The 16,242-nt window shown below is 36.2% G+C and overlaps 1 protein-coding gene across 3 annotated transcripts in view; it reads right to left on the bottom strand.

Moving 5' to 3' along the window:
* RC3H2 (ring finger and CCCH-type domains 2) overlaps positions 1–16,242 on the bottom strand; it is a 48,047-nt gene that overhangs the window by 25,563 nt on the left and 6,242 nt on the right. For all 3 annotated transcript variants that reach the window (XM_017675992.3, XM_017675991.3, XM_017675990.3), the window contains exons 2-5: positions 15,647–15,944; positions 13,394–13,511; positions 11,652–11,885; positions 2,430–2,605 (exon numbers count right to left, since the gene is read on the bottom strand). In XM_017675992.3, coding sequence (XP_017531481.1) covers positions 2,430–2,605; positions 11,652–11,885; positions 13,394–13,511; positions 15,647–15,877 — 759 coding nt within the window. In that variant the 5' untranslated portion in view covers positions 15,878–15,944. The remainder of the gene's footprint in view (positions 1–2,429; positions 2,606–11,651; positions 11,886–13,393; positions 13,512–15,646; positions 15,945–16,242) is intronic.

The raw sequence follows: 16,242 nt of genomic DNA, 5'->3' as shown, positions 1-16,242 counted from the left end.
AAATATAATGAAAAAGTTAGAAGTACTGCAAGAATTACCAAAATGTGACACAAACACATCAAGCGAATAAATGCTGTTGGAAAAATGGCGATGAGAGACTTAACACAGGGTTGCCAAAACCTTCAATTTATAAAAATCACAGTATCTGCAAGGCGCAACAGAACAAGGTATGCCTATATAGAAATACACTGCAGAAAAATCTGGCACAACCAAATTCTAATCCACATGATCTTAGGTATAATTTAAGAAAGAACAGAGTATAACTTAGAAGTTGCAAAAATCTATATTCTACCATAACCTACCAAAACACTGAGGAAACAAAAGGAGGAATTGCCAACCCAAAAAATAGAAAAAAGGAAACCCAACGAACCAGAGGATGGTAGCACTCATCTAACCACCATGTAGGAGACAAGGTGCCTCTTAGGCAGCACAAACCTCTATCCATCTCAGTAAAGATGGACATAAGTGGCCAATAGAACCTGGTCCTATTAGATTTCTATTAACATGCATCAATATCACCTATGAAACCTTAAAAACTACAATTTCAGGCAATCAGAATCCCTGGCTTTGAAAACAACATAGTTAAAAAGTATATATGAATGCTCAAGTCTTATATCAGAGATACCAAACCAGAATATCTAGATGGAACCCAGGAATGCGTACTTTTTAAAACTCCATAGGTGAACCTGATGCATACGTTCAGTTGAAAACCTCTGCATTAAAGTTAGAATCATTAACTCCCCTTTGTTTATTCCACACTAGGCAAGCAAAGTTTGATACTCTTCCATAGGAAAGTAGCTACAACATTAAGAATTCAAGTCATTCCAAGAGTTGCACTTCTCACCACAAATTAATAAAACTGATAATCTGTTGTATGTGACCTTGGTTAGAATGATTCTGTTGTTGATGAAAAAACTACTGTACAGACCCACAAAACTTCAGGTCTCTAGGCCTATTAAGTCAAGGAAAAGACCTTTGACAATGGTGAGTTTACTAGAGTAAATACCACCCAAGAAATGCCTTTTGGTAGTCAAGTCAAAGCGATATATTTTATTCATCTAAATACTGCCATAATATTTTAAAACCACAGGGCAGTGAGAATGAAATCAGAGCATAAAATTGATACCACTTTCTACACTAGTGATATTTCAAATGTCAGGTATTGGTAGCAGGTACAGATTTATGACTATCATAAACCACAAATCAGTATGATACCTATCAGAAAAAACACAATGTTAAGTCACCAACCCACAATGTGAGAACCTCGCCAGTTATGTCAGGATGACAAATGATCTCTGTAATTCTTCTAGTTAGCCAAAAATACAATGTTTGAGGAACCAGATATTCATTTCAACAGTTACCTTAAGGACACAAAACCAAGCACTGTTAACTATAAGGCAGACAGTATCCAAGCCTCATTAGTGGAGATAAGGGAACTCATTTGAATACATAACCATTATCAAGTACCTATTATCTCAAACTAAGCAGTCTACCAAAAAAACCCTTTTTCTGTCTGTATTGTTTTCACTCTGGCTATAAAACCGACAAAATAATAAACTCTGATATCAAATTAAGATGTTTTATTTTCAAAGAAACCAATGGGCCTTTTTTTTTAATTGAAGTACTGTTAATATACAATCTTACATAAGTTGCAAGTGTACAACCCAGTGGTTCAACAGTTTCCCACATTATCAAATCCTCAACCCCTCTAGTAAGGTTACTTACTATCTATCTACATAGAAAGATGTTACAGAATCACTAACTATATTCTCCAGGCTGTACTACCAATGAGCCTTTTGTTAAGACCCAGCCAGTAACCTATATGGTTGTAAAATACAGAAACTTCAAGAATTCAGCCTATCTTTCCATTTCTCTCAGTCTGTCACCACCCACAAGACTATGAAACAATGAAACTACATTTCTGAATTTCTTAGGGTTCTGCTTTGCCCTCTCCACCAAAAAACAAAAAACCACCTAAATGTAGAATGAGGCAATCTCCTCAACTTTTCACTCTCTTGTTATCCCTAAGACAACATATAGGCCATCTTCAGATTAAAAGCTTTAATGTAATCACTTCAGAGAATGAGATAAAAATAATAGGGAAGAAGCTGAAACATTAACCTATTAGGAAGTTTTCAGTATAGCTCCTAACTCCCTTCTAAGATGGTAATTGTAAATGAATTAGGCCTCTTTAATCCCTTTTTACTATCCCAAGAGTCAAAGTTTACTAAATTATTGCCTTATGTTCTGTTTTGACACCCCTTCATATATATGTTCTTGTAACCAAAAGGTTGTCACAGATGCAAGCAATGCAGAAGGGAAAAGGTTTCCTTACAACTTTTATAGACTTTCTGCATTGCTGGGATCTCTAGACTAGACTAACACCCATTCTAGGAAGCTGCTGCTCCAGACATCTGCTTGCTACTTACCTTAAAACAAGAAGCTCGATACAGTAGTTGCACAACATGACCAATACTTGTTTTTGATGCCTGAGGAAACCTTGGTTCTAATCTTTGCACAACAAAAAGTACCAGAACTTTCCTTGAGAGAGCAGAACCATCTTCTAGTGCCAGCAACACCAGCTTCAAGGCTTCTTCTTGCATAGCTGTAAGTAAGAAGAGGAGTTCATGATAAATGAAGAACCCTGCAGATCATGTCTCTTACATACATTTTTGGGTATTGGTTTATGATGGTCCATTATCCAATCCTTATTAGCACAAAAAGAGGACGTCAAACATATACAAATATAGTTTAAAAAGTTCTCAAACAGAAAAAAACATACTTCCTACCAAACAAGCAATAGGCATACAAGTCAACAGAACTTAAAATATACCTTCAGTAGGTATTTAATAATCAACTAGATAATGAAAATGTTAAAGTAAAAAAAAAGTCCTCAGTTACAAAACACAGTTACTCTGACATATCAAATAACATGTAGAGGACACATAGTAGTCTTATGAATGGTAATTTTTTTTAAATGAAGAGACTGCTAGTTTCCCTGTCAGAACTATTTTGTTTATAATATTAAAATGATACTACCCTCTGGATGCAAAATGTAAAGAAGATACTAATTTATGTTGTTTTCCAGCCCAGGGATACATAGTATGATCTTAATCTAATCATGAAGGAAGATTAGACAAACATTTTATTCTATAAAATTACTGCCTGTATTCTTTAAGAATACTGTTAGACAAACAGAAAGAAAGGCTGAGGAATGTTCCCAGATTAAAGACGACTAATTTTTAGGGATGACAAATAAATATAATAATCCTGGACTGAATCATAAATAAATGCCATAAAAGACATTTGGGAACAAATGACAATATAGAATATGAACTGTAGATTACAGTATAGTATCAATGCTACATTTTCTGAATTTGATGAATGTACCATTGGTACATAAGACCGTCCCCTTGTTTTCAGGAAACGCACTTAAGTATTAAGGGGTAAAGGAGCATGAAAAAGGCAACCTACTCTCAAATAGTTAAAAAATGAGAAAGTGAACAGCACAACAAACAGTAAAATACTAAAACCTAATGAATGTGAATAAAGAGTATACAGGAATTCTCTCGTATATTCTTACAACTTTTTGATAAATTTGAAATTACTTCAAAATTAAAAGTTAAAAATACACTGATTCTCAAAACAATGAAATATTAGAGCTGAGAGATCTAGAAACTAGATTAAAAATCAAAGCCCTCTTTTTCTAAGGAAGGCCTTGAGGCTGAGAGAAGCCAAGTAACTAGGCCAAGGTTCACAATTAATTAGCAGCAAAATTTTAACTAGAACTAAAGACTTTTTTTGAATTGAGGTAAAATTCACGTAACATAAAATTAACCATTTTAAAGTATACAAGTCACAGTGTTGTGCAACCATCAACTCTATCTAGTTCTAAGATATTTTCATCAATCTCAAAGGAATCCTAGAACCATTAAGCATTAAGTCCTTACCCTCCACCCGCCAGCCTCTGGCAACTACTAGCCTGATATGTAGTTCTGTGATTTTCCCTTGGTGGATGTTTCATATAAAAGGAGTCATAGAGTATGTGAAATATGTGACCTATAGTCGGGCTTCATTCACTTAAAATATTTTTAAAGTTCACATCATCAAGTATTTCAGACCTTTTTATAGCTGAAGAATAGTCTATTTATGGAATACTACATTTTGTTTATTCTTTTATCATTTGATGGGCACCTGAATTATTTTCATCTTTTGACTATTGTGAATAATGTTGCTATAAATGTTTGTGTACAAATATTAGTTTGAATCCATTTTCAATTCTTATGGGGATATACCTAGGAGTGGAACAGCTGCATCACACAGTAAATTTTTATTTAACTTTCTGAGGAACTGAAAATTGTTTTCTAGAGACTGAACCATTTTATATTCCCAAGTTCCTCACACCCTCACCATCACTTTTTGTTTTCCATTTTTAAAATAATGCAAACCTAGTGGTTATCTCATTGTGATTTTGACTTGCATTTCCTTAATAACTAATGACACTGGGCAATCTTTGCATGTATTTTTTGGCCATATGTGTATCTTCTTTGGAGACATGTCTATTCAAGCCCTTGGCCTATATGTTAATTGTGTTGCTGGTCTTTTTGTTGTTGAGTTGTAGCACAAAGGATATTTGATATCTACTCTAGTGCTTCTTAAGTAAATAAACATGCAGAAATATTCAAATGTAGCATTCAAAAGAAGATTTTAAATATTTCTCAATTTAACTTCTATTATGGAAAACTTCAAACATACACAAAAGTAAAGACAACATACACCCATAACGCAGCTGTTAGAAAATCAGTAACATTTCAGGTTTCATTTACTCCTTATTCAATTTTCCAGTTTGTTCTTACTGGAGTGTTTTGAAATAAACTCCAGACAACATAACACTTCACCCTGAAATAATTCATTATGTATTTCTAAAATGCAGTAACTTCTTTAAAAAGTTAAGAAAGGTGGCAGCGTGAGAGGAAACACAGAGGCTTCCTACTAAAACTGGATACAATTAGAAAATATAGTTGGCGTACTAATCCTGAGAGAGCAACAGGAAAGAGGATGGCACCAGACTGCATACACCTGGAGAAAAGAGCAGACCTCACAAATGGGGTAACATACCACAGCTGTGGCTCAGGGAGACCCGAGACCCCAGCTCACCAGAGGGAGGAGGAGAAAAGGAGCAGAGACAGACTGGAAGGCTTGGAACTGCTGAATTCCTAGCTCCAGACATGTGCACTGGGAGCACAAACCTACATTTCATGGTGCTTTCATCATACTGTTCTGATTACAGGGTTGGAAAGCTGGGACAGGCGGAGTTCCTGGGGAGACTGGGATTCCAGCTGCTTGTGGAAAGCAGGGATCCATATCCGGCTGCTCTGGGACAAAAGCTTATACCTGTGTGACTGGCCCACTGGTTCAGGCAGTGGAGACAGGCACAGCAGGCGGGAAGTGGGGAACAGCTCTTTCCTCCCCCCAGGGACCAGTACCGCTCCCCTGCGACCCCCGACATTGCTTCAGGGGCTGGGCAGCTCCAGAATAGAGTTTCTAGACACTAGAGGGCACTACATACAAAAATGAAATGCCAAAGAAACCTGGTCCAGAGTAAAATTATTAATACAACTCCGGAGAAAGATTTAAATCATATGGACCTCGTGACTCTTCCTGAAAGGGAATTCAAAATAAAAATTATCAACATACTAATGGAGGTACAGAAAGATATCCAAGAACTCAGGAATGAATTCAGGTCACAGATCCAATCATTGAAGAGCACAATGGAGGGTATTAAAAGCAGGTTGGATATGGTGGAGGAGAGGATAAATGAAATAGAAACTAGAGAAGAGGAATACAAAGAAGCTGAGGCACAGAGAGAAAAAAGGATCTCCAAGAATGCAGGAATATTGAGAGAACAGTGTGACCAATCCAAACAGAACAATATTCGCATTATAGGGATACCAGAAGAAGAAGAGAGAGAGAAAGAGATAGAAAGTGTCTGTGAAGAGATACTTGCTTAAAACTTCCCCAATCTGGGGAAGGAGATAGTCTCTCAGGCCATGGAGATCCACAGATCTCCCAACACAAGGGACCCAAGGAAGACAACACCAAGACACATAGTAATTAAAATGGAAAAGATCAAGGATAACGACAGACTGTTTAAAGCAGCCAGAGACAGAAATAAGATCACATACAAAGGAAAGCCCATCAGGCTAACATCAGACTTCTCAGGAGAAACCTTACAGGCCAGAAGTGAGTGGCATGATGTATTTAAGGCAGAAGGGCCTGGAACCAAGATTACTTTATCTGGCAAGATTATCATTTAAATTTGAAGGAGGGATTAAACAATTTCCAGATAAGCAAAAGCTGAGAGAATTTACCTCCCACAAACCATCTCTACAGTCTATTTTGGAGGGACTGCTATAGATGGAAGTGTTCCTAAGGTTGAATAGCTGTCACCAGAGGTAATAAAACCACAGTAAAGAAAGTAGGACAGCTAAGTACAAAGCAAATGCAAAATTAAATTAACTATCCCCAAAGTCCATCAAGGGATAGACAAAAAGTACAGAAAATGATACCTAATATATAAAGAACGGAGGAGGAAGAAAAAGGAGGAGAAACAGAAAAGAACCTTTAGATTGTGTTTGTATCAGTATACTAAGTGAGTTAAGTTAAGACTCTTAGATAGTAAGGAAATTAACCTTGAACCGTTGGTAACCATGAATCTAAAGCATGAAATGGCAATAAGTAGATACCTATCGATAATCACCCTAAATGTAAATAGACTTAATGCACCAATCAAAAACATAGAGTCACTGAATGGATAAAAAAACAAGACCCATCTATATGCTGCTTACAAGAGACTCACCTCAAACCCAAAGACATGCACAGACTAAAAGTCAAGGGATGGAAAAAGATATTTCATGCAAACAATAGAGAAAAAAGCAGGTGTTCAGTACTAGTATCAGACAAAATAGACTTCAAAACAAAGAAAGTAACAAGAGTTAAAGAAGGACATTACATAATGGTAAAAGAGTCAGTCCCACAAGAGGATATAACCATTATAAATACATATGCACTCAACACAGGAGCACAAGCATATGTGAAACAAATGCTAACAGAACTAAAGGAGGAAACAGAATATAATGCATTCATTTTAGGAGACTTCAACACACCATTTACTCCAAAGCACAGATCCACCAGACAGAAAATTACGACAGAGGCACTGAACAACACACTAGAACAGAAGGACCTAATAGACATCTATAGTACTCTATATCCAAAAGCAACAGGATACATTCTTCTCAAGTGCACATGGAACATTCTCCAGAATAGACCACATACTAGGCCACAAAAAGAGCCTCAGTAAATTAAAAAAGATTGAAATTCTACCAACCAACTTTTCAGACCACGAAGGTATAAAACTAGAACTAAATTTTACAAAGAAAGCAAAAAGGCCCACAAACACATGAAGGCATAACAACATGCTCCTAAATAATCAATGGACCAACGAACATATTAAAATAGACATCAAGCCACATATGGACACAAATGACAACACAAAGCCCCAACTTCTGTGGGATGCAGTGAAAGCAGTCTTAAGAGGAAAGTATATAGCAAGCCAGGCATATTTAAAGAAGGAAGAACCCCAAATGAATAGTCTAACATCACGATTATCAAAATTGGAAAAAGAAGAACAAATAAGGCCTAAAGTCAGCTGAAGGAGGGACATAATAAAGATCAGAGAAGAAATAAACAAAATTGAGAAGAATAAAACAATAGAAAAAAACCAATGAAACCAAGAGTTGGTTCTTTGAGAAAATAAACAAAATAGATAAGCCTCTAGCCAGACTTACTAAGAGAAAAATGGAATCAACACACATCAACAGAATCAGAAATGAGAAAGGAAACATCATGATGGACCCCACAGAAATAGAGAATTATTAAAGACTACTATGAAAACCTATATGCTAACTAGCTGGAAAACCTAGAATAATGGACAACTTCCTAGAAAAGTACAACCTTCCAAGACTGACCAAGGAAGAAACACAAAATCTAAACAAACCAATTACCAGCAAAGAAATTGAAGCGGTAATCAAAATACTACTCAAGAACAAAACCCCCGGACCACATGGATTTACCTCGGAATTTTATCAGACATACAGAGAAGACATAACACCCATTCTCCTTAAAGTTTTCCAAAAAATAGAAGAGAAGGGAATATTCCCAAACTCGTTCTATGAAGCCAACATCACCCTAATACCAAAACCAGGCAAAGACTACACCAAAAACGAAAACTACAGACCAATATCCCTGATGAACGTAGATGCAAAAATACTCAACAAAATATTAGCAAACGGAATTCAAAAATACATCGAAAGGATCATACAGCATGACCAACTGGGATTCATCCCAGGGATGCAAGGATGGTACAACATTTGAAAATCCATTAACATCATCCACCACATAAACAAAAAGGACAAAAACCACATGATCATCTCCATAGATGCTGAAAAAGCATTTGACAAAATTCAACATCCATTCATGATAAAAACTCTCAGCAAAATGGGTATAGAGGGCAAGTACCTGAACATAATAAAGGTCATATATGATAAACCCACAGCCAACATCATACTGAACAGTGAGAAGCTGAAAGCTTTTCCTCTGAGATCGGGAACAAGACAGGGATGCCCACTCTCCCCACTGTTATTCAACATAGTACTGGAGGTCCTAGCCACGGCAATTAGACAAAACAAAGAAATACAAGGAATCCATATTGGTAAAGAAGTTAAACTGTCACTATTTGCAGATGACATGATATTGTACATAAAAAACCCTAAAGACTCCACTCCAAAACTACCAGAACTGATTATGGAATACAGCAAAGTTGCAGGATACAAAATTAACACACAGAAATCTGTGGCTTTCCTATACACTAACAATGAACTAATAGAAAGAGAAATCAGGAAAACAATTCCATTCACAATTGCATCAAAAAGAATAAAATACTTAGGAAGAAACCTAACCAAGGAAGTGAAAGACCTATACCCTGAAAACTATGACACTCTTAAGAGAAATTAAAGAGGACACTAACAAATGGAAACTCATCCCATGCTCTTGACTAGGAAGAATTAATATTGTCAAAATGGCCATCCTGCCCAAAGCAATATACAGATTTGATGCAATCCCTATCAAATTACCAACAGCATTCTTCAATGAACTGGAACAAACAGTTCAGAAATTCATATGGAAACACTAAACACCTCGAATAGCCAAAGCAATCCTGAGAAGGAAGAATAAAGTGGGGGGATCTTGCTCCCCAACTTCAAGCTCTACTACAAAGCCACAGTAATCAAGACAGTTCGGTACTGGCACAAGAACAGAGCCACAGACCAGTGGAACAGAATAGAGACTCCAGACATTAACCCAAACATATATGGTCAATTAATATATGATAAAGGAGCCATGGACATACAATGGGGGAAATGACAGTCTCTTCAACAGATGGTGCTGGCAAAACTGGACAGCCACATGTAAGAGAATGAAAACAGATCACTACCTAACCCCATACACAAAAGTAAATTCAAAATGGATCAAAGACCTGAATGTAAGTTATGAAACCATAAAACTCTTAGAAAAAAACATAGGCAAAAATCTCTTGGACATAAACATGAGCGACTTCTTCATGAATATATCTCCCCAGGCAAGGGAAACAAAAGCAAAAATTAACAAGTGGGACTATATCAAGTTGAAAAGCTTCTGTACAGCAAAGGACACCATCAACAGAAAACAAAGGTACCCTACAGTATGGGAGAATATATTCGTAAATGACAGATCCGATAAAGGCTTGACATCCAAAATATATAAAGAGCTCACGCACCTCAACAAACAAAAAGCAAGTAATCCAATTAAAAAATGGGCAGAGGAGCTGAACAGTTCTCCAAAGAAGAAATTCAGATGGCCAACAGACACATGAAAAGATGCTCCACATCGCTAGTTATCAGAGAAATGCAAATTAAAACCACAATGAGATATCACCTCACACCAGTAAGGATGGCCACCACCCAAAAGACAGACAACAACAAATGTTGGCGAGGTTGTGCAGAAAGGGGAACCCTCCTACACTGCTGGTGGGAATGTAAATTAGTTCAACCATTGTGGAAAGTAGTATGGAGGTTCCTCAAAAAGCTCAAAATAGGCTTACCATTTGACCCAGGATTTCCACTACTAGGAATTTACCCTAAGAATGCAGCAGCCCAGTTTGAAAAAGACAGATGCACCCCTATGTTTATCGCAGCACTATTTACAATAGCCAAGAAATGGAAGCAACCTAAGTGTCCATCAGTAGATGAATGGATAAAGAAGATGTGGTATATATACACAATGGAATACTATTCAGCCATAAGAAGAAAACAAATCCTACCATTTGCAACAACATGGATGGAGCTAGAGGGTATTATGCTCAGTGAAATAAGCCAGGCGGAGAAAGACAAGTATCAAATGATTTCACTCATACGTGGAGTAGAAGAACAAAGAAAAACTGAAGGAACAAAACAGCAGCAGAATCACAGAACCCAAGAATGGACTAACAGTTACCAAAGGGAAAGGAACTGGGGAGGATGGGTGGGAAGGGAGGGATAAGGGCGGGGAAAAAGAAAGGGGGCCTTATGATTAGCAAGTATAATGTGGGGGGAGGCATAGGGAGGGCTGTGCAACACAGAGAAGGCAAGTAGTGATTTTACAGCATCTTACTACGCTGATGGACAGTGACTGTAATGGGGTTTGTGGGGGGGACTTGTGAAGTGGGGAGTCTAGTAAACATAATGTTGTTTATGTAATTGTAGGTTAATGATAACAAAATGAATTTAAAAAACTGTCAAAAAAAAAGTTAAGATAACACTATCACATCTAAAAAAAGTATTTTTCTTTAATACCATCTAATACCAAGTCCATGTTGAATTTTCTCCCCATTGTATCCAAATAAAGTCTTTGGACATTGTATCCAAATAGTCTGTGGAAACTGCCTTTCCACAGTTGCACAGTACTCCACTGAAAGGATATACTAACCTCCAGTCATTGACACTGAGGTTGCTTCCCAATATTTGCTGTTATAAATAGTGCTTTAGAATTTTCTGCATCATGTATTTTCTGCTTTATCTTTGGAAATAGATTCTAGAAATGGACTTTTGGGGCAAAGAGTAAATGCATAGGTGATTCTGCTAGACATTGCCAAATCCCTCTCAAAAATCTGTGCCACTTTGTATCCCCACCATTACAGGATGAAAGAATTTTTTTGGTTTCTACATTTTAAAATAATCAAAGTTTTTTGTTATTGTTCTTTCATTAAAAAACGTTCCTTTTCCTTTATGTGCACCATCTGGGATCTTCGGCCTTTCTCTTGGTTTCCTAATTTGTAAGTTGGATCTGTATCACCTCTTTTCAAGACTGTTCAGGATTAAAAGAGAAATTTATTCTAAAATATACAGTAGCACCTATCACATAGATTAAGATCAACAAAAACTGTCTTACCTTTAATTATGTCAATATTTATATGTGTAAATAAAAATGGGTTGAGTCTGGAGTTTCTCACCAACCTCCAGATATTGGCATCCTCTCATCCTGACAGCCAGTACAACAGACAAGACAGTGATCAATCCTACCTGGCCCTAGAAACTGGCATCCTCGAGCCCTGACAGCAGCCCATAGATTGGCAGACAACTGCTGAGGGTTCTGGTGCTGTAATATCAGTTCCGTTACAGTTCTTTCTCCAAGTGAGCGGGCTGCTCGCATGGCTCGTACACGACCTTCTTCCTCTACCAGTTGACAGTTTACAAGTGTCACTAGTTTCCTTTGCATTGGACGGCTCAGTGCACTCTGGTTCAAACTAGCTACACCTTTAGGAAAAAAGAAACAAAGGAAACTAAAATTTTTTCAAATAAAATAGACAAAGTCAATTTTCACTATCTGTATTTATCAGCTCATTTTCTCATACTCCCATCCAATAATTTAAGAAATCCTCTTGACTCTACCTTCAAAATATACTTAGACCATGCACTTCTCACTACCTCCACTGCTACTAACCTTGTCCCATCACCCTATTAACCAATACCCTGCTTCTACCCTTGCCCTCTACATTGAATCCTCAACACAGCATCTAGAGTGGTCTTTTCTACATTAGTCAGATCTTGTACCTCCTCTGCTCAAAAGCCTTGAGTGACCCCAATTTCACTCAGCAAAAGCTCAAGTCTTTAAAATGGCCTATAAGTCTATACATAATTTGGCCTCTCCATTTTTCTCTTGTATCTCATACTATTCTCCCTCTCACTCAGTGCTCCAAGTACACTCTTACCATTGTTCCCTGAAGATATGAGGCATACCTTGCAGACTTTCGTATTCCCGCTGCCTAGAACAGTCTTTGTCCAAGAACTTAGATAGCTCTCTCTCATCTCAACTTCAAAAGCTACCTTCTTAATGAGGCCTACACTAATCACCTTATTTAAAATTGAAACCCATCCTTCTCCCCACTGATTCCTCTTTCCATCTTTCTGATCCCTCTACCTGTACTATTTTCTTTCCATAGCAATTGTCATACTATATAATTAATATAACATACTATATAAACTGCTTTTTTATTATACTTACTATTTATCATGGTTTCTTCCTTTTCTAAAACTTAAGTGTTTTAAGGACAGGCACTTTTATTAATGTATCCTAAGCACCAAAATAGTGCCTGCAATTTAGTATATGCTCTTTAGATATCTGTTCAATGCATGAATGAATGAATGAGGTAGACAGGGTAAGTTTCTTAAGGAAATCACCATGTCGAAAATATACAATAGTGCAAAGCACAGAGCAGGTACGAAATAAATACCTGATTGATTGATTCATTCAACAACTTTTTATTACATCTACGACGTGCTAATCACTGGGTATATAGTGATAAACTAAACAGGATTCCACTTCTGTCATAGCACATAAAATGATTTATTGTATTTATATGCCTATCTCCCCCAGTGGACTATGGACTTCATGAAGGCAGGTACCCTACTGATGGTAAATGTTCAATAAAATGTAATGAGTGACTGAAAGAATACATGAATACATGAAACTGTCTTAGTAGGGCTTATTAAAACTAAAATTTTGCTATCAGACTATTAGTTTAATCAACAAACACAAATATTACTTAAACCTCATATGCAGTGTGTCTGATAAATTCTTAAATTAATAACAGTATTAGTTATTTTCAGAAAATAGTATGTTTTCAATCAAGAAGTTTTCTAAGCTCTCCAAGCAAATTCATTTTTAAAAACGCAAAGATTTATAGGGCATCAATATCAAGCCTTTCAAAGTAAATGTATTACCAAGTCTAACTTACCAGTAAAAACACTTTTTATGAACTTACCTTTACCTCCACTTAGTGGTTTTAAGTAGAGTGCCAAATCCTCAACACATTTCTTTGCAACTTCATAGTGTTTGTTCTCACCTAGATTACTTAATTTTATCGACTGATGATCTGGTACCTAAAAATAAAGAAAAATTGAAGAAATACATTCATCCACTGCACTCAACTGTTTTTTATATATTTGATAATAAATTGGTGAATATAAAATTAAAACATGGAGACAATAAATATACCAAAGCAGTTTAAGTAAAATTATAGATGGCTCCCCAAGAATCAAGGATATCAGATGTAAAAGATGGGGCTGGATAAATTAATGAATGAAAAAAAAGAGTGTAGTTAATAGTATTGTATACAGTATGTTGCTAACTATGCTATAATTTTCAAGGATATTAACACTAGGAGAGGCTACAGAAAGTGACGCAGGCTCTTTGTATACTGTTTAACAACTTTTTCTACAAGTATTTCAAAGTAGTTAAGTAAGAAAAAAAGGCAAGGACTTCTTTCCCTTAGCACTCAGCACCTTCTTACTATGTAATTTACTTATTATTTTATGGTTTATAGGTCTGTCCTCCTCTGGCTAGAATATACTCCACAAGACACAGTGTTCTCAATGAAAGGTCAAAAGCTGGGTATGAACTGCAGCTCTGCCTCTTCCACAGGTCACCTTTAGTAAATCATTTAACTGCTCTAAGTCATGGCTTCCCCAGCTGCAAAATGAAGAAGAAAATCCCTATCTCATACTGCCATTATGAAAATTCAATTTAATTAAACAAATATTCATATTTGTGGAGTGCTTACCATGTGCCAAGCATAGTTTTAGGCATTAGCACCTGTCAATGAGCAAAACAGACAAAATTTCTTGCCCCTGTGGACGTTATATTCTAGTGGAGAAGGTAGGTATCAGCCAATAATAAAAAGTAAATAAATACACAGTATGATAAAACATGATCAGTAAAAATTATACTGGATAAGGGAGATTGGAGAGTTGGGGAGGGGTGGCAATTTTAATGGGGTTGTCAGAATAGGCTTCATGGAATCATAAGATTTGAACTAGAAGAGGGAACTATTCAATGCAAGCATAGCAATCACTACAAAGCTCTCAGGTGGGAACATATTTATAATATTTGACAACTGCTAGGAGGCTAGTGTGAGTTAAGCAGAAGGAGGAAGACAGTAGCAGAGGATGAGGCTGAAAAGATAACAAAAGTCACATTGTATAGGCCTACAGACTATTATGGACCAATTGAGAGAACATTTGGAAACAGAAAAACATAATACCTGAACTACAGCAGATGCTAGATAAATGAGAGCTAGTATTATTAGAAAAAGTCTTCATTATTTTTTGGATCTAAGATGCCATTGTCTATAAAGGCACCATTATGAAAAACTGTGGCCAATTAAATAACACACTTTCTTATAAATGCATCTATAATTTTCTGAGTGTCTAACTGGATTATGAATATTGAAAACAAATGTGCTCAAAAGGAAAATTTCAAACATCGAGACACTAAAGAAGTTGAGTATTTTAATTTCACTGAATTTTCTAAGTGATTAATCAGAAAAATCCTTACTTTCTTACTTTTATAGTGGATGACATACAGAAGCTCATCCTCTTCCCACATGTAAAACAGGGATAATAGCTACCTGAAGAGCTATGGTAAGGGTAATAATAGATGTTGAATGCTTACTATTATATCTAACAGAAAGTAGGCCCTCGTTAAATGGAATTTATTAATCTAGGGTCTCATTCTGATTCAGTAGAATGATTATAAATAAGAAATACTAATTTTTCAACACATGAGCATAATAAATTATCCAGTATTACTGACATTCTGAGAATTGGTCTTCTATACATACATACCTAAATATACTTTATTTTCTCATTTATACTATTATTTTAAAAGTCAAGTGAAATTAAAAGGAAAACCAAAAAACCTCCATTTCAGGGTTCTAGTTGGTTATTTCTGGCCAAAACTCTGATTACACTTTATACCACCTAATGAAAGATGTTTCTTACCCACCAAGTTAACTTACAGACATAAATTTTGACCACGTAAACTGAACACTACAGTGGAATTTATGACTTTGCATAAGGATTTATGACATTATCTAAAGAAAACCTTTTGCAGAATAGTCATGTAAATCAGGAACACTGAATATTTTTTATGTCTCAAGCATCACTAAACACTTTGTATATCTTAACGAACAAAGTCCTATAATTTATTCCAAATTAGTAACATCTTCAAAGCTTACTTGGGCTCCAACTAACTGGAGCAGTGCAAAGTTGACAGGAAGCACATCAATGTCTGTGTTGATAGCCGTCTGATCAAAAGGACAAGCTTTTCGGTGAAGTTTATTCAAGCAGGTCTTGCAAACAGTGTGTGAACAACCTAAACTGATGGGTTTGTGCACATTCTCATCAAATTCATTATAGCAGATTGGACAGGACAGAAATTCTGTCCACTGAGCTGCCTGCACAGGCATCGTGGAAGCTGGATGTTCCGGTTAGCAGTCTAGCAGATCATTATTTTTCTGGGTAGTGTTTTGTAAGCTGGAAATGGACAAAAGTAAGAGTTAAATACAAATTCATCATTCACCTTTCCAGAGTTAACTATGTAAGTCAATCACCACAGACTCAAAACCTAAACACTTTTCAATAATTTCGTATGCTTTGGATGTCTTTTTCTTTAAATCTATTTGCTGAACTAAATTTCTGAAATTTTGTTCACAAACAATATCTTAACAGCGATCCTTTGAACTAAACATATTTATATCGGTTGCTCATGTAAGTCATAAAAGTTTACAAGTATTTTTTTTAATGACCACATCAAATAAGTAGATTAACTATA

Source organism: Manis javanica, chromosome 2 (assembly GCF_040802235.1).
Source record: "Manis javanica isolate MJ-LG chromosome 2, MJ_LKY, whole genome shotgun sequence".
NCBI lineage: Eukaryota > Metazoa > Chordata > Mammalia > Pholidota > Manidae > Manis > Manis javanica.
The sequence above is the reverse complement of the archived record's forward strand: the minus strand, read 5'-3'. Positions and strand labels throughout refer to the sequence as shown.